Here is a 24,571-nt window from a genome sequence, read left to right on the forward strand (position 1 = left end):
CTTCAAAGCACAAAATACTCTGATCCTTTCTGAGGCCTTTGTGACTACCTGGATATTCACTGATCAATCCTGACTTTGAACTCTTCATCACACATCTGTTTCTTCATTTAACAAATGCCAACTTGTGTAATTTATATTTTATGCTTATTTTTCTTCATCTCTTGTGATTTTCTCTTATCTTGTGTCAAGCACATGCTCTCACAATCAGAAACTTCATTATATTTGTTGTGATAAAGGTCAGAGTTTGTAAAATTTTTTAAAATTTCTTTTTTTATTGTTTAAAGTATTACATATGTCTCCTTTCTCCCCCCCCCCCCCATCGACCCCTCCCTGGCCAGTCGCACCCTCCAGGACAAGCCCCCAACGCCCCAGAGTCCGTGTCCACTGGTTATGCTAATATGCATGCATACAAGTCCTTCGGTTGATCTCTTACATCACTCTCCCCATCCTTCCCTCTGAGATTTGACAGTTCGTTCAGTGCTGCTTCTCTGTCTGTGGATCCATTCTTGTTCATCAGTCTATGTTGTTCATCATATTCCACAAATGAGTGAGATCACGTGATATTTATCTTTCTCCGACTGGCTTATTTTCCTTAGCATAATGCTCTCCAGGTCCATCCATGCTGTTGCAAATGGTAAAAGTTCCTTCTTTTTTATAGCAGTGTAGTATTCCATTGTGTAGATGTACCACAGTTTTTTAATCCACTCATCTGCTGATGGGCACTTAGGCTGTTTCCAAATCTTAGCTATGGTGAATTGTGCTGCTATGAACATAGGGGTGCATATATCCTTTCTTATTGGTGTTCCCAGTTTCTTAGGATATATTCCTAGAAGTGGGATTACTGGGTCAAATGGGAGTTCCATTTTCAGTTTTTTGAGGAAACTCCATACTGTTCTCCACAGTGGCTGCACCAGTCTGCATTCCCACCAGCAGTGCACGAGGGTTCCTTTTTCTCCGCATCCTCGCCAGCACTTGTCGTTTGTTGATTTGTTGATGATAGCTATTCTGACAGGTGTGAGATGCTATCTCATTGTTGTTTTGATTTGCATCTCTCGGATAATTAGTGACTTTGAGCATGTTTTCATGTGTCTCTTGGCCTTCTCTATGTCCTCTTTCGAAAAGTGTCTATTTAGGTCCTTTGCCCATTTTTTGATTGGATTGTTTATCTTCCTTTTGTTAAATTGTGTGAGTTCCCTGGTTGGTATTTTGTTGGTAAATGTTGGAGATTAAACCCTTATCGGAAATAACATTGACAAATATGTTCTCCCATGCAGTGGGCTTTCTTGTTGTTTTGTTGATTTCTTTTGCTGTGTAGAAGCCTTTGATTTTGATGTAGTCCCATTTGTTTATTTTCTCAAGTTTGTAATTTTTTTAATAAAAAGGTTTTAAAAAAATAACTTTTATTTTTCAATTACAGCTGACGTACAATATTACCTTAATTTCAGGTGTACCATACAGTGATTAGACTTACGAAGCGATCAGCCCGGGAAGTCTAATACCCATCTGACACCATACAAAGTTATTACAACATTATTGACTATATTCCGTATGTTGTAGTGTACATCCCTGTGACTATTTTAATAACTGGTAATTTGTACTTCGTAATCCCTTTCACCTTTTTCACACACACTCCCCAATCCAGGGACTACCCATTTGTTCCTTGTATGAGTTTGGTTTGTTTATTCGTTCATTGTTTATTTTTATTTTATCCTCATCTGAGAATATGTTTTTATTGATGAAAGAGAGAGGGAGAGACAGACAGACAGACAGAGACAGAGAGGTTGGCTGCCTACAGGACATGCCCGGACCAAGGATGGAACCGACACCCTAGGTATGTGCCCTGACCTGGAGTCCAGCCGCAACCTTGCAACCTTTCTGGTGTCTGGGACATGCTCCAACCAACTAAGCAACCGGCTGGGTCTTCGTTTATTTTTATTCTAGTTTGTGGTGTGTGTTTTTTTTTAAAAAAAACAACAAACCCAATCATCCTTGAATAATGCAGATTAAATCAACTGAGTGGCCACTATGTTTAAGGAAGATTCTTTTCTAGAAAGCTAGGGCGTGGAAGAAGGGAAAGATATAAAAGGTCCTTGTTCACAAGCAACTAGTCGCTGCTGGCCAAAGAAGCAGCTGGTCTTTGGCAATGATCGTGCTTTCCAGGCTGAACCCAGCCGGTTGTTCTTATGTCCTTGTTCGTTTTTGAGATGGCCACGTCTGTGTGCCCCAAAGGGGCAGGTCGGTCAGTATCGAGTGCTTAACACATTTATATTTTTAATGGGTGCGAACGCATATATTATATACACAAAGCCAAATATTCTAGAAGCATAAAACGAGCAGTCACCGCTCTTCCTCCCCCCGCCAGTCTCTTATTTCTGTAACTAGGACGTTTGTATGCCTCCGTGGTTCAAGCCCACATCGTGCTAATTTTAGTCGTACTTTTGAAAAAAAACCCAAGTCTCGAAATAACTCCTTTGTGGACGGCTCGGGCGGCTGGCGGTGAAGGCTTAATATATCGCACAGCTGTTCCTTTTGGTTTCTTTTTTGGTAACGGCGCTAAGCTGCGCACTTGCCTGTAGTTTCCACCCCGGTCGGGAGGGGTAAACACAAGAAATACAAAAAAAAAGCACAACAAACACGTCCCAAGAGCCTCGCGCCAAACCGGGCGGCGGCGGCAACTGAGCGTCCGAAGGTGCCGTTCGCGGGCGCCCAGCGCCCCTTCCCCACCGGCCGGGGGCGCGCGGAGACCGCCGCCCGCCCTCGCGGAGGCCCCGCCCCGGCCCGGCCCCCATTGGCGGAGGCGGCGGGTCCGGGACGCGCGCCGAAAGGCCCGGATGGGCCGCGGTTTCCGGCGCGGTGCCCTCGGGCGGTAGGGGTCGCAATTTCGGTGCCCCTGGTCCCGCGTCGCTCCTGCTGGGGCATGTGCGGGCTTGTGTTTCCAGAAGGAAAATGGAGCCAGAAGCCGAGCCCGAGGGGCAGGCCTAAGCCCTCTGACCGAGGCCCTGCCGCTTCCTACGTCAGGGGCCTCCCTCTCCGGACATAGTAAGTTCAGCGGCCGGGGCCCGCGAGTGGGAGCCCTGGGCGGAGGGCTGCCACGCGCCCGGGAAGGGCCCTGGGTCACCTTGGGGAAGCCCCCACCCCGCTCCGGGCGCGGAACACCCGGCTTGGTGGGGAGCAGGTCTCAGCTGGGAAGCGCGCGGGCAGTGGTGGGCTGGCGCCGTGACTTGGGGCTCGCTGCTGTCGTGGCCGGCCTCCTCCCGTGCACGCAGGCTTTGTGCATTTTGTGGCGGGGGGTGCAGAGCACGCGGGCCCGTGGAGGTTTTGTGGGAAGGAGGCGGGCTGGTGGCCACCTGGGTTTCTGGCCGCGCGCGCTCCCGGCGGGCGGGCGGGCGGAGGGCTGTGCGGACCGCGGGGCGGCGGTCACGTGGGCGGGGGGCGCTGCGGCGCCGGGGGCCGGGCCGCCGGGGGCCGGGGTGGGACTGATGACAGGTGCCTGCGCCGCGGCCCGCCTGCAGTGGCGCCGAGTCAGGGCGAGAGTGGGCTGGGTCTCGGGCGGGTTGACTCAGCTGTTGGCTGGGGCTGGTCAAGTTCGGACACGTTCCGAGCCCGCGGCCCCAGGAGCTAAGCCCCGACTTGTCTGCAGCTGGGGATTTAAACCGTGACCTCTGCCAGCTGTGCGCACTTGGGCATCAGGCTCGCAGCGCTCGTTCTCTGGCGATCCAGGTAAGGACCCGCTTGCAGGTGCCTTTAGTTTTTGTAGACGCATTGCTATTGAGAGGTATTGTTTTAAGTATTTATGGCGTTTTATCTTTTTCCCTCCTCTTAGGCAGATGTGCAACACCAGTATGTCTGTGTCTACTGATGGTGCTGTGAGCACCTCACAGATTCCAGCTTCTGAACAGGAGACCCTGGTTGGTATTTTGTCTCAGGGTGCAACTTTTAAGAATATTTTACTTTATGATGTGATCAGCTAAATTATGTTGACCCCACCCAATCATAGCAGGGCTCTTTAAGAGTGAAATTCTGTGCACATAGCTTAAATTCTGCTACCTGGGCATCACTGTGTGGAGTCAGAGTTACTGTAAGAAACAGTCTTTTCTTTGCTCTTTACCACCCTGGATGTAAAGGTGAGTTCCATGGCATGCTTAGGCATGGGTGCTGACGTTTATTATGTGACAGAGGTTTTTTCTGTTTTGACTCGTTAGTATTTAACTTTTTAAGTGGTTCCCAGAAGTCACAAAAGTAATTCATGCATTGGCAGAAATGAAGAAAGTCACAACTGAAAATTCTTGTCTTTTGACTATGTCTTTTAGATGTTTTTAAGTGTATATAACCACATATATATGTGCACACGTGAATTTTGATGTTACTGTTCTGTTCTAGTAAGATGAGATTAAGCTAGAGGTACATCCATGTCAAATACAGAATTGTTTTTAACAGCTGTATAGTATTTCATAACAGTATGCCATTTAAAAAATTTATGCCTTTACTGTGTTTTAATTGCCTTTTAGTTTTTGAGTTACACATAGTGCTGCTTTGTGTTAGGATACATTTAATGAACAGGTTATGATTTATTTTTGAATATTTCTGTAAAAACATTTTGTAGGAGAACTCATGGGCCTTGAATTATATACCTATTGGATTACTACTGATAACTTGCTAGCTCACCAAAAGACTGTTAATAGTGTGAGGCTAAAAAATATTAATATGTTTCTTCCCACCTTCTAAGTTCTTGTGGCTGGGCTAATTAACAGACAGATTAACAGGAGAAAATCAAAGTTTTAACACATGGGCATGGGTATGAAAGTTCCAAAGGCAACTTGGGGTGTATAAGACATTTTTGGATGAAGAAGAAAATGGGAGATGGGGTATTAGATTTCAGAAGTGAGAACGGGCCATTTATAAGTAGTTGAGGAAGAGTGGAACATACTTATTTCCCTTACTTTGACGGAAAATTCTTGCTAGGCAACGCAGAAGCAGTGGGGCACAGCAGGCAGCTAGCTAACCGGCCCCTGCCTAAAGCCCCTAATTACCGTACTCGGTTCAGCTGAGGCTAAGGCGACATCCTGTGATCTTCCTGAAGCAGGTTTTTCTTTCTGGATCTCTTGGGAAGGGAAGGGGGAGGGTCAGAAAGTCTTCCTGAATCTTTTGTTTCTTAATAAACAGTTTAAAATCAGTATCCCCAAAAGCAGCTTCATGGTAGCAAAACTTTGGTTCCCTTCAGTGTAGTTGACTGGTCCCTGGAATACAGGTCATATGTTTTCCTTTTTTTTTTTTTTTTTTTTTTTTTTTTTTTTTTTTTTAGCCATTACCTGTCACTGTTTGGTGCATGGTAGAAACTCAGTAAATATTTATCAAGTATATAATTGAAATGGAGACCAACTAAGAGGCAGCATGATATAGTCGGAAGAAAATGGTGGCTTGTAATTGAGGGGCATAAGTGGCAGTCTCAGATCTGCTCTTAATTACCTTGTCACCTTGGTTTGGTTATTTAAATTCTCCATTCTTCAGGAACCTAATCTGTAGAAGGAAAAGATTGGAAAAAGGCCCCACACTAAAGGTTTATTTATTTTTTTCTTGGATTTTGTAATTTAGTTTACAGTACGCTCATAGGGGTATTCCATTTTTGGCTGAGTTTGTAAGATAATAAGCAGATGACAGAAATAGCTGGAGGGAAAAACATAATTTTCACTGCATTGACATGGATACCTGTTTTGATGACAACTGGTAATAGTTGAGAAGTCTGACTGCGTAATAATTCGGTCCCAGCATTTTTTTTCAAACTCCTGAGACAGTCTGGTATTCAGTTTAAATAGTCTATTACATTTAGTGAAAACATTATGGCTTGTTTTTTGAAGTATAACCTTGTGAGATTGTTAAATGTAGTGTCTGCTACCTTTATTGAAACTATGGTCATGTTTGCAGTGGGGCTTATAGTTCTGTAATAAATTTGGAAGTATAATAGCAACTCTTTTTCATAGGTTAGACCAAAGCCATTGCTTTTGAAGTTGTTAAAATCTGTTGGTGCACAAAAAGACACTTATACTATGAAAGAGGTAAGCTGAACTAAGAGTTAATGCGATAACTAATATCTTACAAGCATTTTGCTGCCTTTTCCTTTCCTGATGTGTAGTACCTAGATATCTGGGCAGTTAAGGTCTGAAAAAATACATTTTAAAGTTTTATTTAACTAAATCAGAAGCAATGTCTCTGCATCCATCAAATCAAAAGGAAAATATTTAAAAGCAGCTTTTTATAGGGTTGTTATTTTCGATGGTTGTGAATGTGGTTGCTCATAAATGATGATAAATGATGATATTGAATGTATTTGAAACTAACATTTAATTTTCATTAATCCTCAGAAATCATATTTCTATTTCAGGTTATATTTTATCTTGGCCAGTATATTATGAAGAAGCGATTATATGATGAGAAGCAACAGCATATTGTATATTGTTCAAATGATCTTCTAGGGGATTTGTTTGGAGTGCCAAGTTTCTCTGTTAAAGAACACAGGTAAATTTTTCAGTTTAGTCTATTGTAAAAAAAAAAAAAATGTTTCAGTTCCCTGCACCCTCACTCCTTTTTGTCAGAGAAAAATTATCTACACTAATAAAAGAGAAAGATGCAAATTGACCATACCTTCGTGACGCCCACCGGCCAGTCAGGAGTGAGTATGCAAATTAACCCAACAAAGATGGCGGGTTAATTTGCATACACAGGCACCAAGCGGCCATGGTGACAATGCAGGCATTCTGCACTGCCCCAGCCGCTCTGGGCCTCTGGGCAGCGTGGGAAGGCGGAAAGGTGGCTCCAGGCCAGAGCAAAGGTGGTGCCGGCAGCCAGGGGTAGGAAGGCCCATTCTTGCATGAATCTTCATGCATCGGGCATCTAGTTATATATAAAAGATGCTAAATTTTAATTTCTTAGCAATCCTTACTAATAAGAGCCTAAGTAGTCGTCACGCCGTGATGCCCTCACGCCGTGATGCCCTCACGCCGTCACAAGATAGTTGCACACATAGCGAGCACATGCAGGTGGGCGGGGCTGGGCTTGATGCTGTGTGCACTACACGGAGCCTGCCTGGGAGTCCTGCCAGCTCTGTGCGGTATGGAGGCGGGACCCCCGGCTCCGGCCTACCTCTTTGGGGCAGTCCATCGAGGCTCCCCGGATGGGTGGACGGGGCCTACCTCTTTGGGGTGATCGATTGCGGGGCTCCTGCATTGTGACAGGGCACAGGCCAGGGTGGAGGATCGCCCCTCCCCCTGAGTGCATGAATTTCGTGCACCGGGCCTTAGTATAGCATATAGGGTGGGGAAAAAGTAGGTTTATAGTTGTGAGTACAAGAAACACAGTTTATTCTTGTATAATTATTTGGAGATGTAATTTCTGGTATTAAAGTTATCTCTGACTTGAATTCTGATATGTTGAGAGGTTACATACTGGGGAAATTGCTGACTTAGAAAAAGGATATGAAAAGGAATGTTGACTTGTGAGTTTAAGGAGCTGTATCATCAGTCCGAAGGGTAAAAAGAAATAGTTGGATTTGGCACTTCTCTCTTAACCTTGAGAATTAGAAATGATGTCTTTTGACCAAAAACATTCTCTAAAACCTTTGGTTAAAAAAGCACACTATGACATCAATGAAGACTGGAATAAGTGAATTGTCTTCCTATTAAGATGTAAGTTCAGTGAGAGCAGAGATTTGTGGTTTTTTTGTATTCTTTCCTCCTAGTTTCTAGAACAGAGATTGGTACATAGTAGGTTCTCAGTCTGTATTTATGAAATGAATGAATAATGTTTTATCTTCAACACATTTTAAGGTCAAGAAAGAAAAGCCATTAGATGACTGGTCAAGGGTTGATGAAAGTCAAAATTATAATCAAGTTCCTATAGTGGGCTTTTTATAACACACTACTTTTTTTAGGTAGTCTATTTCTAAACACAGAGCCAGAAAATTTCTCTTTCAAAATAAATACATATGTTAACCCGCTTTCTGCATTTATACCTATACTCTGGGATTGTTTGGTAAAGTCCAAACAAGGCACATTTCAAGAGATGGAAACAAAATCTTTCAAACACAGAGACTTTAGTGATTGTAAAAGGTAACTGTATGTAATCATTCTACAACTAATTATGTGCTTTTTAAGACCTAGAACATTGATATAATATGAATTCAGTGATTTAAAATTTGGTCTTTGTGCACTTAAATATAATAATCTTTTAAAAGTCTGGTTAAGGCCAGTTTGATACACTTATTTTAAAATGTACATTTCTTATTTTTTCTCCCTACAAGGAAAATATACACAATGATCTACAGAAACTTGGTAATAGTCAATCAGCCGGGTAAGTTAATTTTTGGATACCATAAACATATACCATGAAAATATTTTCAGACATTTTGTGTATCTTTAGTCATTTTGTAATTGTGATTCTCTTTAAAAGATGCTTTAGTGATATGTTTAATTGTAATAAAAGAATATGATAAATTTAATGGGAAGAACTACATATGAATTAAAACAGCAGTTCCCAACCTTCGGACCTCACGTACCACCAGTGGTCCGCGGACCACCGGTTGTTGACCTCTGAACTAAACAACATAACACTAAGGCTCTAATGCAGATTTATGATATGTAAGTTTAAATGTCTTGTTACCTCTGTTTAGGCCTTGGGATATGAGGGTTAGTATTTGTTTTGAAAGGTAGATAATTTCAAAAGTTACTGCTTAGTAGAGATGTGATCAAACCTGAAATGTATTGAAAGGCTTTGGGAAGTAATATATATATACCTAGGTAGGACCATTTGAAAGGATGGGTATTTTTCTGTGTGTGTTTGTTGTTGTTGTTTTTTTACTTTTATAATAGACGAAGCTTTGTTTACCAATTGTACTTTCTTGCCTTTAGACGTGTTGTTCTTAACAGGTTATTTTTGGGTCACTTACCCCTTAAATAATCTGACAATAGCAACTGGATTCTCATTCTAGAAAAATATATATATATAGTGGTATGCTGGTAAGTGTTTAATAATCTACTCTCCAGGGGAAAAGGCCTGGTTTATAGTGGTTGCTGGTTTCCATGGTGTAAATACTCCCACCATGTCCATTTTTGGAATACAAACACAGAATTGGGAAGAGAGGTGCAGTCTGGGTTTGAGTGATGGTAGGAGCTGGCTCCAATACACCACGGATTTCTTAAAGCCCATCCTAGAAAGTCAGTTAAGAACTCTTCTCAAAAAACAAAAACAAAAAACTGTTCTCGGAAGCTTATTTCCCAGAATGAACAGACCATTCCTTTGTGCTCCTACTATTCTGTACTTAAATTTTATTGATATGTTGCTTTTTATAATTGTTTATATTGCTTTCTTATGTGCTGTTCAGATCTACATTCTGCATCACACACACAATACAGTGTTTTATTAATATGGTGTTTAGTAAATGTGTTGAATACTTATTCTTCCAAAGTTATGATTTAAGACCCAGAAAAGGGCATCACCATCCTATCTGGAATAGAGGTGATTGGTAGTCTGGTGACTTTATTGTTTTACAAAGCTCTTTATGAAATCAAATGAAGGCAAATAAACAACTATAACTAGTGTTTTCAGTTTTCTGAAGTATTGTCTCTGATGTATTTATTCATGTAATTAATCTTGGTAGGCCCGGCCATTGTGGTTCAGTGGTTGAGCTTCCATCTGTGAACTAGGATGTCAGTCGATTCTTAATCCAGGCACATGCCGGGTTGCAGGCTCAACCCCCAGTAGGAGGCGTGCAGGAGGCAGCTGACCAGTGGTTCTCTGTCATCATTAATGTTTCCATCCTTTTCCCTCTCTGAAATCCATAAAAATATACATATTTTTTAAAATTAACGTTGGGATCGCTTCTCGGCTTTTTGGCTAAGATTAAGTGTAGTATCTGTTCTTATCAGTTTAATATCTGATACATCCTCTATCCAGGGACAATTAAAAAAAATTAACCTTGGTAGAATTTTGAAAAGAATAAAAAGTAAATAAAACTTGGATTACTAGCAAAATTATGTTAATGAGATGGTAATTTGTAAGTTTCTTATGTTATTTCCATTCTGAGTTTGTTTCAGGTTTCAGGTTAGTGGCATTAGCTTTAGAACTCAGTGTTCTAAACCTTGTCACACATAGTGCTTCCTTTTTTTTACATCTGCTTTGTAATGCCTGTTATACTAAAAATGTATATGTACAACTTAGGTATAATACCTTGCTCATAATATAAAGAAGAAATAAACTGTTAGGACATTGTATATAATTTCAAATTGTTAATGCTCAGGCCTGACTTCCTACTAAGGTGAAAATGTCTCAGGGAGCAGTAAAGTGCATTTGATTATGATGTTTGGTAATTTCTATAACTGAAACTGACTTTTTGAGCTCCACGTCTACACATCCAATTAAAAACTAAACTTACCTACCTGAGTGAGTTTCATCCCCTTTAGTGCTCTGTCTTCCCATCCAAATCTATTCATCTTCTGCAGTTTCTGTCTTGGTGAATGGCACCACCCATTTATCCACCCAGGGTAGAATCTTGGAATCCTTAACTCCTTTCTCCCTTTGCCTTGTGTGTCAGACACCCTGGTTTTCACCTTTTTAATTTCTCTGGAATTCTTCTTTTTTCCATGGCTTAGTTTAGATTTTAATATTTTCTATATTTATTACTGCAGTTGCTGTCCAATACTGGTTTTCCTGCCTCTGCTCTCTTTTCCTTATATTTTGCCCACGTGATTTGTCACTCCTGTGCATAAAAAGATCATTTAGACCCAGCCGGCATTGCTCAGTGGTTGAGCTATAACCAGGAGGTCACAGTTTGATTCCCAGTGGGGTGGGAGCGACACATGCCTGGGTTTTGGGCTTGATCCCCAGTGTGGGGTGTGCAGGAGGCAGCCAATCAATGATTCTCTCTCATCATTGTTGTTTCTTTCTCTCTCTCCCTACCTTTTCCTTCCTTTCTGAAATCAATAAAAATTTAAAAATTTATAAAAAGACCACTTAGGGGAGGATTCCTTATTGCTTGCTGGATAAAATACTTGTTGTGCACTAGCAAGTCAGTTTTTAAAAAAATACTTTTTAGTTTTTAATATGTATTTTTTTATTGATCCTCACTGGGAGTCGAGCCCAAAACCTGGGCATGTGCCCTGACCGGGAATCGAACCATGACCAGGTTCATAGTTTGACTCTCAACCACTGAGCCATGCCAGCCAGGCTGGGAGACACATGATTAATATTTGTTGAAAGGTTAAATTGTGTGAGCATTTTGTCCTGGACTATATATTGAGTAGCCCTTTCTTAGTTTATGTTTTTCTGTTTTTATTTCCCACCAGAACCATCAGATTCAGGCACATCTGTGAGTGAAAACAGATGTCACCTTGAAGGTGGGAGTGATCAAAAGGTAATTTTGAAATTAACTCATTCTAGTATAATTCTTGAAAATAGGAAAGTTTATTACAATGGGGAATTAGCTTTCTGATGTTACAAGTTAAGTTTGTGTGTCTTTTCCCCCTTGAATTCTTAGGACTCTGTACAAGAGCTGCAGGAAGAGAAACCTTCATCTTCAGATTTGGTTTCTAGACCATCTACCTCATCTAGAAGGAGAACAATTAGTGAGACAGGTATATGTGAATATTTAATTGTCATTTTCAAACAGCTTTTTAGTGTTCATTTTCTTAGGAAATTAGTACATTTAGGCTTAATGAAATTGTGCTTTTTTGGTTTAGATGAATTATTTTCTGAGTTTTAGTCTCAGTTTTATGTGATTTATTTGATTTAAAAAATTGCTTTCTGAGCAACATTTTTCTGGTTGACTGCAGTAGACACAGTTTACTTTACACCCCCCCCTGGATTTTATAGTTAGCCAGTTTTCTATTCAAGATAATAGAGGACAAAGATATAAACTCTGTTTTACTCATTATTCTTAGTCACCTTAGCAGTTAAAGTAGTTTAATTGTTTTTAATAAATGATAAAATATCAGTGAGTTTAAAAATGGTAAATAGCATCTTAGAAATAAAAACAAGATAAAGAAAATAGCTGAATAGTTTTGCAGCTAAAAGATAGTGGAGGAGGAGGCTGTTGCCTAATCAAAAGTCATTATAACCAAAAGTATATGAACCAGGTGAAAGAGGATCAATGAAATAGTTAAACCCAGATCAAAATCTTGTATGTGAGGGCAGTAAGGGCAGAGGAGTCATTAAGTATATGGGACTGGAACAAAAGGTTAGTTATTTTGGGGGGAGAGAATCAGTTTATATTTGTATTTATGCTGAAGTGAATTCCAGATGTACCTTCTAAGTATATTGACTTATGACAGAGAAATCCTAGATTGTTTAATACAAGCTAGGGATAGATTAAATTGTGATTTAATGGAGATAACATTCTGAAAGAAGCTTTAAAAGCTTTTAAAAATAGTATTCTGCTATTATTCTGGACAGATCCAGTGAAAATGTTAACTGTTGAAACAGAGGTTTAATTTCAGTGGAACTAAATTTCAGTACAAACAGGTACTCATGACAGCTCAATTTCTAAATAAACTGTGTAGCAATTTAATTAATTTGTTTTCCCTTACATATCCAGAAGGAAACTCAGATGAATTATCTGGTGAACGTCAAAGAAAGCGCCACAGATCTGATAGTATTTCCTTTTCCTTTGATGAAAGCCTCGCTCTGTGTGTAATACGGGAGATACGCTGTGAAAGAAGCAGTAGCAGTGAATCAACAGGGACTTCATCAAATCCGGTAACCTTCTTGCTTAAGTAAAAAATGACTTCATAAGACTTGTTTTTTAAATCTGATTTTGGCAGTTCTAATAAGCATTCAGGTAGGATGTACATGTATGATACACGATTACTACTATACAGTGGTAATTTATTTTTAAAAAATTTTTATGAGTTTGTTTAAGCCAAACTGGTGACATATGCCAGGGAGCAAGATCTCAAATGCTCCCGGTAAGTTTTTGTTGTTGTTGTTTTCAAATAAACAAGTATAGATCTTCTCCACCCCAACCCCAGGTTTAGGGAGAATGGTATAGGATAGCAGAGTAGCATTGAGGTGTGTTGGTAAAATCAGTACCAATATTAATAGTTATTAATGTCATCCTATATATTAGAGAATCTTGTAGGCCATTGCACCAATAGTAAGTTCAAATAAAATTCTGAGAATTTAGAATTTTTTTTGAATATGGGAACAACTTGGCTGGTGTGGCCCAGTGGTTGAGTATCAACCTATGAACCAGGAGGTCACAGTTCGATAACCAATCAGGGCCCATGCCCAGGTTGTGGGCTCGATCCCTAGTGTGGGGCATGCAGCAGGCAGCTGATCAATAATTCTCTCATCATTTTTTTTTTTTACATATATTTTATTGATTTTTTTTTCTTTTTCTTTTTTTAAATGTATTTTTTTTTTTTTATTGATTTTTTACAGAGAGGAAAGGAGAGGGACAGAGAGCTAGAAACATCGATGAGAGAGAAACATCGACCAGCTGCCTCTTGCACACCCCCTACCGGGGATGTGCCCGCAACCAATGTACATGCCCTTGACCAGAATCGAACCTGGGATCCCTCAGTCCGCAGACCGACGCTCTATCCACTGAGCCAAACCGGTTTCGGCTCTCTCATCATTTTTAAAAAATATATATTTTTATTAATTTCAGAGAGGAAGGGAGAGGGAAAGAGAGATAAAAACATCAATGTTAAGAGAGAATCATTGATTGGCTGCCTCCTGCACGCCCTCTACTGGGGATAGAGCCCGCAACCTGGACATGTGCCCTTGACTGGAATCAAACCCAGGACCCTTCGGTCTGCAGGCTGATGCTCTATCCACTGAGCCAAACCAGTTAGGGCTCTTTCTCATCATTGATGTTTCTGTCTCTCTCCCTCTCCTGTCCTCTCTGAAATCAATAAAAAAAAATAAAAATTAAAGTAAGGGAACAAAAATGGAAATTTGATTCAGTTAGGTATTTTAGTATTCTAAGGCAAATTTGTGTTAAATATTTAGAATAAATTTTTTTTTTTTTTTTTTTTTTTTTTTACTATAGTTATCAGCAAGTAAATTGGCAGAGTCTGAACTTTACATTTGGGATATGTAGGTATAGACATCGAGAAGGTCTTATACAAATGCTATGAAATAGGTGTAATATTACCTGGATGACAGATATCAGTACATTTTGATTGATAAAAATTCCAAAGTATTAGCCAGGAATAAAATTCTTAAGAGATGTCACTGAAAGAAGTTTTGTAAAGAAGTTTTTGCTAGCAAGAGTACTTGAAAAATGGAATATTTTCCTGTCATTTAACATGGTCTTTAAAATGTAACTAAAATTAGAACATTTATTTGTGATATGACAGTGCCTCCTGATCACTATTCTGGATCCGAATGATAATTTTTTAGTTCTCTAGAGTATATAAGGGACTGATCCAATTATGTTATTAACCCTGTTCTTGTTGCTTGTATTTGTTTTTCTCTTCCAAAGCAGTGATTTTATGGATACAGATGTGAACTTTACAGTTAGTATTTCAAAGAGCTGTTACTTATGTAGGCCACTAGATGGCATGAGTAGAACAAATTTATTCAGTAGATATTTAAGTGTCTTCTATTCCAGGTTTTATTTGACACTAGAGATGCAGTAGTCAAGGTAGATATGATACCTGTCCTCATGCGGAGATAGACCATCTTGGTTCCTGGGTCGACACTCAATTGCTAAGCTCCACTGGCTGGGGGATCCAGAATCTTAATTTAGTGTCAGTTTGCAGAATAGAATTAAGGAAAAGTTAGGGGCATAGGGAAGATTTAGGAAGCTGTTATAGAGGCCAACAACCAACAAGTAATGTGCAATGTCACTCCCCCCCCCCCCCCCCCCCCGATTTTAGGATCTTGATGCTGGTGTAAGTGAACAATCAGGTGATTGGTTGGATCAAGATTCAGTTTCAGATCGATTCAGTGTAGAATTTGAAGTTGAGTCTTTCAATTCAGAAGATTATAACCTCAGTGAAGAAGGACAAGAACTCTCAGATGAAGATGATGAGGTAGTTTTATTTTCTCTAATTATATTCTAAAATTTTTTTCATTTGTTGACTGATGAGATTGAAAGAATGTATTCAGAATTCACTTGAAATACTTGAGCTTGATTTATTCAAACTGGAATATTGTTATGTGGAATTGAGGCTTTGTAGTTCCTTGTCTGATTTATATTTTTATAAATATGCCAAGAAGTATGTAGGCCTTAATGAGCATTGTTATAATAGTCTGCTCACTAAAAATATTTAACTCACTTCTCCTCTATTAATATTAATTTAATTTTTATACAAGTGACACATGGCCCTGGCCGGTTTTGCTCAGTGGATAGAACGTCGGACTGAAGGGTCCCAGGTTCGATTCCGGTCAAGGCCCATGTACCTTGGTTGTGGGCACATACCCAGTAGGGAGTGTGCAGGAGGCAGCTGGTTGATGTTTCTAATTCTCTATCCCTCTCCTTTCCTCTCTGTAAAAAAATCAATAAAAAATATTTAAAAAAAAAGTGATGCATGCATGCAGTTATATAAGGTCACATAGTATCTCTAGATCTGTTGTCTACATTTTTAGCTGTTTCATTGTTATTTAATACCTCCATATTTGTAAAATAAGATGCTTGTACTGCATATTTTGCTTCATTCATTTTATATATCTTATCTGAGTTTTTACCATATTGGCTCAGGATTTCACTGATCTCCATTTCTCCCCCTTTACACTCACTCATTCCATTTGACCTTTGTCTCAGAATTTCTAATATATAGTAGCACATGCTATTCATTTAGGACTTACCATTAAGAAACCTTTCTGGTTGAAAAAAAAATAATGGATTTATTTTATTAGGTTTATCAAGTTACTGTGTATCACGCAGGGGAAAGTGATACAGACTCATTTGAAGATGATCCTGAAATTTCCTTAGCTGTAAGTATACATCTATTTTTAAGGTGTCAAAAAATAACATTGAATCAAGATTAGAATATACCTTGTCTATTTCCTGATGAAGCAATTTTTATGAAGTTAAAATCTTTAAAATTTTAGTTATTTAAAGTGTTTTGTTCTTTTATTTGTTGGGTTGGGATATGTTGCTACATTTTTTAGCTTTTTGAGTTGAAACTTTTAAAGAATATTATTATGAAAGGTGATCCAAGATGGTGGTGGAATAGGTGGAAGGTACACCCACCTCCTCCCAGGACCAAACAATTAAAATATAGAGCAATCAACCTGAATAACCAACTGAAGACCAGCTGAAGAGAAGTCTTATAACCAAGGATTTACAGAAGAGTCCACGTTAAGACTCGAGACTTGTAGGAAGTGCGGAGAGCAAAAGGACTGACCCTGCTCCCACAGGCGGCATTGAGGTTCCAGGGGAGTATCTCAGCTGCAGGGGGATGCCCTGATAAGTATGGGGTCTTAAGCCCAAGCCAGGCTCCCCAGCCCAGAGCACCAGAGCCTGGAAGAGCTGCCCATATAACATCTGGCTATGAAAAGCAGCGGGATTACTGTCTGCCAGGGAGAGGCAGGATTCCACTAGAAACAGGCAAATTTTGTTGCGTGGCTCTCGGACAGGGGAAATTTTTTCCTCACGTCCAGCTGGTGGAGAGCCTTCCTTCCACAGGGCTCTCTTGTCTTGTTTAGGCCTGATAAACTCTGCTGGCCTCACCCTGACGACTCTCTGAGACCCTCCCACCATGAAGGTGTGTGAGCACCCAGCAGGGGCAGCTAGACTTGGTATACCCTGGGACATTTGACGAGTGTTCTTAGACCCAGCTCTGGCACCATGATTGGATGCAGATAGATATGGAGAACGCCTCTCACCTTGTCACTAAGAACCTGTTGCATGCAACTCGAGTATTGCTAGAGGCCCTTTCAGTGACTGAGCCTAAGGTGGAGGCAAACCTCAAGGTTCCTAGGGACTTTCGCTGACTGGCCCCTAGGTACAGTGCTGGTATAAGTAAGCCTTGGTGCACAACTTAATCCTTCCCGAGCACGCCAAGCCCAGCAGAGACAGCCACAAATTGTGAATCACTTTGCAGCTTTAAACAGGTTGCCCTGGGCCAGTCATTGGCAGCGTCTGACATTGACCTGTACCAGAGTCTGTCCCAAAAGGCCCCAGATCCAGTACACCCAGTGGTCAGTGTCAGACATCAGAGCAGGATCCAGTTAGCTTCACAAGCAGCATATCCAAGGAAGATCTCAGCAGGTACCAGATTCTACTGAGGCAAATTCCACTCTGAGTGGTCAGCACCTGCACAGCAGCTCATGCTCTGTGGTCAGGATCGATCCTCACAGCCAGCCTAAGGGTTGACCCCACACATGAATCGGCCAATAGCAATCAAGAGACAGTTACAACAGGAGGGCCCACGTAATACATACAAGAGACATTTCTGGAGCACCCAGCTCAGGTGATCAAGGACTCTGTGCCACAGGATCCCACAGGACACCTAGTAGAGAAGGCCACCCTACCAAGACAGAGTCATAGCGGGTCTACCTAATATGTAGATGCAAACACAAAGTGGCAGCCATAATGGGGAGACCAAGAAACATGCCCAAAATGAAAGAACAGGAGAAATCCCCAGAAAAAAGCTAAATGAAATGGAGGCAAGCAATTTACCAGATACAGAGTTCAAAATGGCTATAAGAGTGCACAAGGGACTTAGGAGAAGAATGGATGAAATCAATTAGGACTTAACCTAAAAAATAGTAAACATAAAAAGGCACATAGAAACCATAAAAAAGAACCAGTTAGAAATGAAGAATACACTAGAAGAAATAAACAGTAGGTTGGATGATGAAGAGGATCAAAGCAATTTGGAAGACAACATAGAAGAAAACACCCAATCAGAGCAGCAAAAGAACACTATTATAGAAAATTTTAAGTATGTACAGCATATAAAATATCTCAAGTGTGCTTACCACCAACTTCTAATAGTTACCAACATTTTGCCAATCTTGTTGAATATAAACATTTTGGTATTAGAATGTAGTAGGATATGCATTAAAGAAATCAGGACTTGCCTGGCCAGCATGTCTCAGTGGTTGAGTGTCAATCTTTGAACCAGGAGGTTTGATTCCTGGTCAGGGCACATGCCCAAGTTACAGGCTCGATCCCCACTGGGGGTGCATGTGGGAGGCAGCTGATCAGTGATTCTCATCATTGATGTTTCTATTCCTCTCCCTTCCTCTCTGAAATCAATAAAAATATATTTTCTGAAAAGAAAAAATCAGGATTTAAATATTGCATGCTTTACTGGGTTCCTGAGGTATTTTTAACTGAATATTTGCTTTAATTTCTGTTAATGTTGCCTTTTCTGTTTGAATAGGAAATCTCATTTTTCTTTTCTGGGTTGAAACATTTACCCAGATGCAAAAGTAAAGTTTTTTTGTTATATTCTGTATAATAAAAGCCTACTATGCTAAGTGTCCGGTCGACTGGTCAGCTGTTCAACCAATCAAAGCGTAAAATGCTAATGATATGCTAAGGCTGCTCAACCGTTCACTATGATGTGCACTGACCACCAGGGGGCAGACAGTTGACCAGTCGATATGACATGCACTGACCACCAGGGGCAGATGCTCCGACCCTTAGGTTAGCTTGCTGCTGGGTTCTGGCAGATCGGGACTGAGCGAGATGGGCCGGACATGCCCTGGAACCCTCCCACAGTCCCTCCCTGACTGGCCAACCTCCTGCATTTCTCCCTGGCCTGATCATGCACCTGTGGGGTCCCTCGGCCTGGCCTGCACCCTCTTGCAATCTGGGACCCCTGGGGAGATGTCAGAGAACCGGTTTCGGCCCGATCCCGCAGGCCAGGCTGCAGGACCTCTCTGGTGCATGAATTCGTGCACGGATCTCTAGTTAGAAAATAATTCAAGTAACTAAACTCATTTGATATCAAGTTTAGTGAAATGTTTCAGACATAGATCTTGCAAATTTTTGGACTTTCTGAAGCACTCCAGCCCCTGATATTACAAAACCTTTGTCTTTGGTTTTATCCGTTATGAGAATCCTACTTTAACAACTTGAAAGAACCAATGTGGGAGAATGAACATTGTCCACCCTTCTTGCTAATGTATTATGTCATTTGTTAGGTAATTTAGAAATGGTACATTATTCATGGCAAGATAGGCAGGACCTTTTGTGGCAGGTGTTACATATACAGGGTCCTCAGGGAAAACCCTGCTTCAGTTAAGATAGGGAGATAAGGATATGTTCAGTGAAGAGGCTGAAGATGGTGGAAAGTTTTGGGAAATAAGTTGGGATAAAGAAAAAGCAATAAGCAATTACAGAGTGAGAACACAGGAAAGGATAAACAAGTAAAGGGCATACATTTTGGATAGTGACAATGATGACAGCTTTTAGCTAACAGTGATTATTGAAGAATGTTTCTGCATTGCTTTTGTGGGTGAAGTTGGGGAACACTCAGCTGAGCCCTGAGTTTTAGAGCACTGCTGAGGGAGTCCATGGCAGATTGAGAGATAGTTTCATCTAGATTGATGGATGGACTCTGGCACAGTATCCAGGATTGAGCCTTTAAGGGAGTGGAGTGGTTACAGGTCTCATTACAGATGGTAGTTGATGCCGTGGCACTTGTTTCAACTCAGAACCAACTGTGTATCTGTGTCCTCCAACAGATAATTTGAGGTGCATGGTTAAGAGGTTAGCTGGAAAAAAAAAACTACTTAAAATCTCATACTTGAGGAAAGACTGTTTAAATTTTGAATGTTTTCTATAAAACATGAAATGCTGAAAATTAGGCCTTGTGATACATTTTACCTAGACATATTAAAGTTAGTGTTAATGTGACTAGTCATTAGAGGGTAACAGAGATTAACTGTCTTATTTCATTGAAGGACTATTGGAAGTGTACTTCATGCAATGAAATGAATCCTCCCCTGCCATCACATTGCAACAGATGTTGGGCCCTTCGTGAGAATTGGCTTCCTGATGACAAAGGGAAAGAAAAAGGAAGCATGCCTGAGGAAACCAAACTAGAAAACTCAACACAAGTAGAGGAGGGCTTTGATGTCCCTGATTGTAAAAAAAGTACAGTGAATGATTCCCAAGAATCATGTGTTGAGGAAAATGATGAAAAGATCACACAAGCCTCCCATTCCCAAGAAAGTGAAGACTATTCTCAGCCATCGACTTCTGGTAGCATCATTTATAGCAGCCAAGAAGATGTCAAAGAGTATGAGAGGGAAGAAACACAAGACAAAGAAAGTGTGGAATCTAATTTTCCCAATAATGCCATCGAACCTTGTGTGATTTGCCAAGGCCGACCTAAAAATGGTTGCATCGTCCATGGCAAAACAGGACATCTTATGGCATGCTTTACATGTGCAAAAAAGCTAAAAAAAAGAAATAAGCCCTGTCCAGTGTGTAGACAACCAATTCAAATGATTGTACTAACTTATTTCTCCTAGTTGACCTAGCTATAAAAGTAGACTTATGCTATATAATAAAGAGGTAATATGCAAATGGTCATTACGCCGTGACGCGGGGCGGCGAGCTACGAGCATGGAGAACTGCAGGAGGGTGGGACAGCAAGCTACGTGCGGCGGAGAGCTATGAGCGGCGGTGGGCCGGGCGGCCAGCTGATGCAAGCGGCAGCAAGCTACTCGTGCATGGATTTATGCGCAGGGCCACTAGTATATTTCTAACTATATAACTAAAAATTTAGAAATGAAATATTTTTTTACATGTATGAAAACAAGAAATTATAGTACATGTAGATTTGTTTTGTGTAATTTCTCTACATTGCGAGTGGGAAAATGTCACTGTTTTAATGTAATTTTAATTGGATATATAACTCATTCTTTACCCTTGGCCTTCATTTTAGTAATAATTTCCACTTTCTCTTAAATGAGGAAGTTTCTGAATTAGAAATGGTGAATTGTCCTGGAAGGGATGCCCTGGGCAGAGAGTTGAGTTAAGGCTAGCTAGCCACTGTGCCACTTGTCAGCATGAAAAGTCCCTATTGTAATTTCTTTGCGTCATCTACAAAACTACATTCCTGAGGCCAAGAACCTCTTAACTGGGATACACTTATAGGTGCTCAGTAAGAATTTATTTATTTATTTATTAATCTTTATTGTTCAGATTATTACAGATGTTCCTCTTTCCCCCTCCACAAAGATCCCCTCCACTTGATCCCCACCCCAGGCCCTCGCCCCCCCCCCACTGTCCTTGTCCATAGGTGTAAGATCTTTGTCCATTCTCTTCCTGCACCCCCACACCCCCTTCCCCCCAAGAGTTGTCAGTCTGCTCCCTTTCCATGCCCCTGATTATATTACATTCACCAGTTTATTCTGTTAATCAGATTTTTTATTCATTTGATTTTTAGATTCTCTTGTTGATACATATTTGTTGTCACTTTGTTGTTCATAATCTTTTATCTTTACCTTTTTCTTCCTCTTCTTAAGGAATACCCTTCAGCATTTCATATAATACTGGTTTGGTGCTAGTGAACTCCTTTAGCTTTTTGTTGTCTGTGAAGATCTTTATCTGACCTTCAATTCTAAATGATAGCTTTGCTGGGTAGAGTAATCTTGGTTGTAGGTTCTTGCTATTCATCACTTTGAATATTTCTTGCCATTCCCTTCTGGCCTGCATAGTTTCTGTTGAGAAATCAGCTGACAGTTGTGTGGGTACTCTCTTGTAGGTAACTTTCTCTTGCTGCTTTTAAGATTCTCTCTGTCTTTTGCTCTTGGCATTTTAATTATGATGTGTCTTGGTGTGGTCCTCTTTGGATTCCTCTTGTTTGGGGTTCTCTGTGCTTCCTGGACTTGTAAGTCTATTTCTTTTAGCAGGTAGGGGAAGTTTTCTGTCATTATTTCTTCAAATAGGTTTTCAAGATCTTGTTCTCTCTCTTATCTTCTGGCACCCCCATAATTCGGATGTTGGTACGTTTGAAGTCATCCCAGAGGCTCCTTACACTATCTTCATATTTTTGGATTCTTTTTTCTTTTTGCTCTTCCAGTTGGGTGTTTTTTGCTTCCTCATATTTCAAATGTGTGAATTGATTCTTGGGATCCTCTAGTCTACTGTTGAATCTCTGTATATTATTCTTTATTTCAGCACAGCTTGGGTGGGGTTGTAAATTGGGTGGGGCAGGGTCTCAGGGAATCACCAAGGCGGAGCAAACAGCAATGATTGCCAGTCAGCCAGTGCAGGAACAATGACTGCCGTGAGCACCTCCATCTGAAAGAAAGCCGTCCTCGTGTTCATGCCCCAATGCCAGACAGTCCAGTTTCTCCCCATATGTGTCTGGGTCCCCCAGAGTCTCACCCGGAACTGGAGTTCAGAGCAAGCAGGATCTTGTATCTCCCTCCCAATTAAAAAAGCAGCACACCTGGGTGCCAGCCAGTTCCACACCTCCGCACCTCCTACCAGTCTCAATGTGCTTTCTTCTTTACCCCTCTGGTTGTAGTACTTCCACTCAGCCAGCTTTCCCACAGTTCTGGATGATAGTTGTTCTGTCTTTTAGTTGTAATTTTGATGTGGTTGTGAGAGGCAGCAAGTACAGGTGTTTACCTATGCTGCCATCTTGGTTCTCTCCCCAAGAATTTATTGAATGAATCAAAGCACTAGGACTTGAGTCCTGAAGTTGGCATTATAGAAGACACCTGTGGGCCCCAAAGCCAGAGCAGGGTTAGCTGTTGGCATCATTTAGTTTATTTTAATTATTTTAAAAATATATTTGTATTGATTTTAGAGAGGGAGAGAGAGAAACAATGATGAGAGAGAATCATCAGCTGCCTCCTGCATGCCCCACACTGGGGATGGAGCCCTGACCCGGAATCAAACCGTGGTGTGGTTCATAGGGTGACAACCACTGAGCTACGTCGGCCAGGCTGGCATCATTTGGTTTAGATTTTTATTTTTAATAAGGGTTCCAAAGACACTGATTATGTGTAGGTTCATGACGATAACTGCAAGATATGTGGTATATTGTGAGAAATTTGTAGTCATACTTTCTGGTTGGTTGGATTCTGAATTGAGTTTTGATTTAATTGCAAAAACTTTGGCTTAAAAAATACCAATTATTTAGGTTGTGTCTATATTGTCTAGGATATTGCCAACTTTCAATTATATAACAGGGAAATTTTTTTTTATATTTACAAGTGTTGCTTTAAAAGGATAAATATCCAAAAGCATTAGTACTCAGAAGTATTGAATATGTTAAATTGTAAAATGGAGTATAAACAGGATCTAATAAAAACCAACAGAAAATAGAACAAGAGCAGTGTGAAGTGACGAGCAGGTAGAAAACCCCATGTAGGTAATGTACTTGGAATGATATCTTTAAAAATATTGTTAGAATAATGCTATTTGGGATAAGAGAACCATAATAATTGTTCAATTTCTCCATTACAGTCATGTTAGATGAATTTCATTCATTTTTTGGCTCAATTTTAGTACTCTTGTGTGTTTTTGATTCACACCCGAACCCAGGCCACCCTCAAATTAGGACTTTCTTCAAGAATACAGTAATATCTGCCTAAATTGACTTCACTTCCTTTGGTCTCCCCCATTTTTTGATTCATTTATGGAAAAAGAAACTTTAAGCCGAAACTGGTTTGGCTCAGTGGACAGAGCGTCGGTCTGTGGGCTGAAAGGTCCCGGGTTCGGTTCCAGTCAAGGGCATGTACCTTGGTTGTGGGCACATCCCCAGTGGGGGGTGTGCGGGGGGCAGCTGATCGATGTTTGTCATCGATGTTTCTAACTATCCTCCCTTCTTCTCTGTAAAAAATCAATAAAATATATTTAAAACCTTTAATTTCATTGCTTATTGGGTATTATCTCAAATGTTCTGCCTGATCATTTTAGACTTTTAGAGTTCTATGAAACAGATGCTTTCTTTTCACCATAATCACCGTTTTTAGTGCAACAAAGTTCGTTTGCATCCTGACTCTCCTAAGAGTTTTAATTTTCATTCTGTAGAGTCGGAAGAGCTAAGTTCTAATAGCAGTTCTACTACTTGCTCAGTGCCCTCAGAATTAGAGACAATAAGTGTACAATAAATCCTAGGATGGGGTCTGGCAGGTAGTAAGGACTTCGAATAAATCACAGTTGTTTAATTGCATCACATCCATTCATGACCACTACTTCCAAAACTCAGCTGAGTTAACCCTATCTTTTTTCCTGCATTATTTCAACTCCGTGTTCGGCACATTCACTGACATGTTGCTTTGTACTCTCCCTCAGCAGATGAATGTAACATCCTTTCATGTCACTTTCCCCCAGGTGCCTGATCTATGCATTGTGTGATAGTAGGCACTCATTAAAGAATACTGATTGGCAAGGAAAGCCACTAAGCAGTTTTTCCTAGTTTACACTAGGAAAAAAAGGCAGTTTACAAAAATTCCTGAAAATAAACAGTGATCTTTATTTTTTAAATATATTTTTATTGATTTCAGAGAGGAAGAGATAGAAACATCAATGATGAAAGAGAATTATTGATTGGCCGCCTCCTGCACAACCCCTACTTGGGGTCGAGCCTGCAACCCAGGCATGTGCCCTGCTGGGGAATCGAACTGTGACCTCCTGGTACATGGGTCAAAG

At 40.6% G+C, this 24,571-nt stretch overlaps 1 protein-coding gene across 5 annotated transcripts; it reads left to right on the forward strand.

Moving 5' to 3' along the window:
- Positions 1-2,760: 2,760 nt before the first annotated feature.
- On the forward strand, positions 2,761-24,357 carry MDM2 (MDM2 proto-oncogene). 5 transcript variants are annotated; one of them, XM_079775015.1, is made up of 11 exons: positions 2,762-3,039; positions 3,824-3,908; positions 5,984-6,053; positions 6,380-6,513; positions 8,294-8,343; positions 11,334-11,401; positions 11,525-11,621; positions 12,581-12,741; positions 14,871-15,026; positions 15,853-15,930; positions 19,858-24,357. In XM_079775015.1, the coding sequence occupies exons 3-11, from the start codon at positions 6,045-6,047 to the stop codon at positions 20,428-20,430; spliced, it is 1,326 nt and encodes a 441-aa protein (XP_079631141.1). In that variant the 5' UTR covers positions 2,762-3,039; positions 3,824-3,908; positions 5,984-6,044; the 3' UTR covers positions 20,431-24,357. The 5 variants fall into 5 exon arrangements, with proteins under 5 accessions (XP_079631139.1, XP_079631141.1, XP_079631137.1 ...); XM_079775011.1 differs by having other exon boundaries at positions 2,763-3,039; positions 5,979-6,053; XM_079775012.1 differs by lacking the exon at positions 2,762-3,039 and adding an exon at positions 3,461-3,720 and having other exon boundaries at positions 5,979-6,053.
- The last annotated feature ends 214 nt before the right edge of the window (positions 24,358-24,571 follow it).

Source organism: Cnephaeus nilssonii (genome assembly GCF_951640355.1).
Source record: "Cnephaeus nilssonii genome assembly, chromosome: 6".
Taxonomy (NCBI): Eukaryota; Metazoa; Chordata; class Mammalia; order Chiroptera; family Vespertilionidae; genus Cnephaeus; species Cnephaeus nilssonii.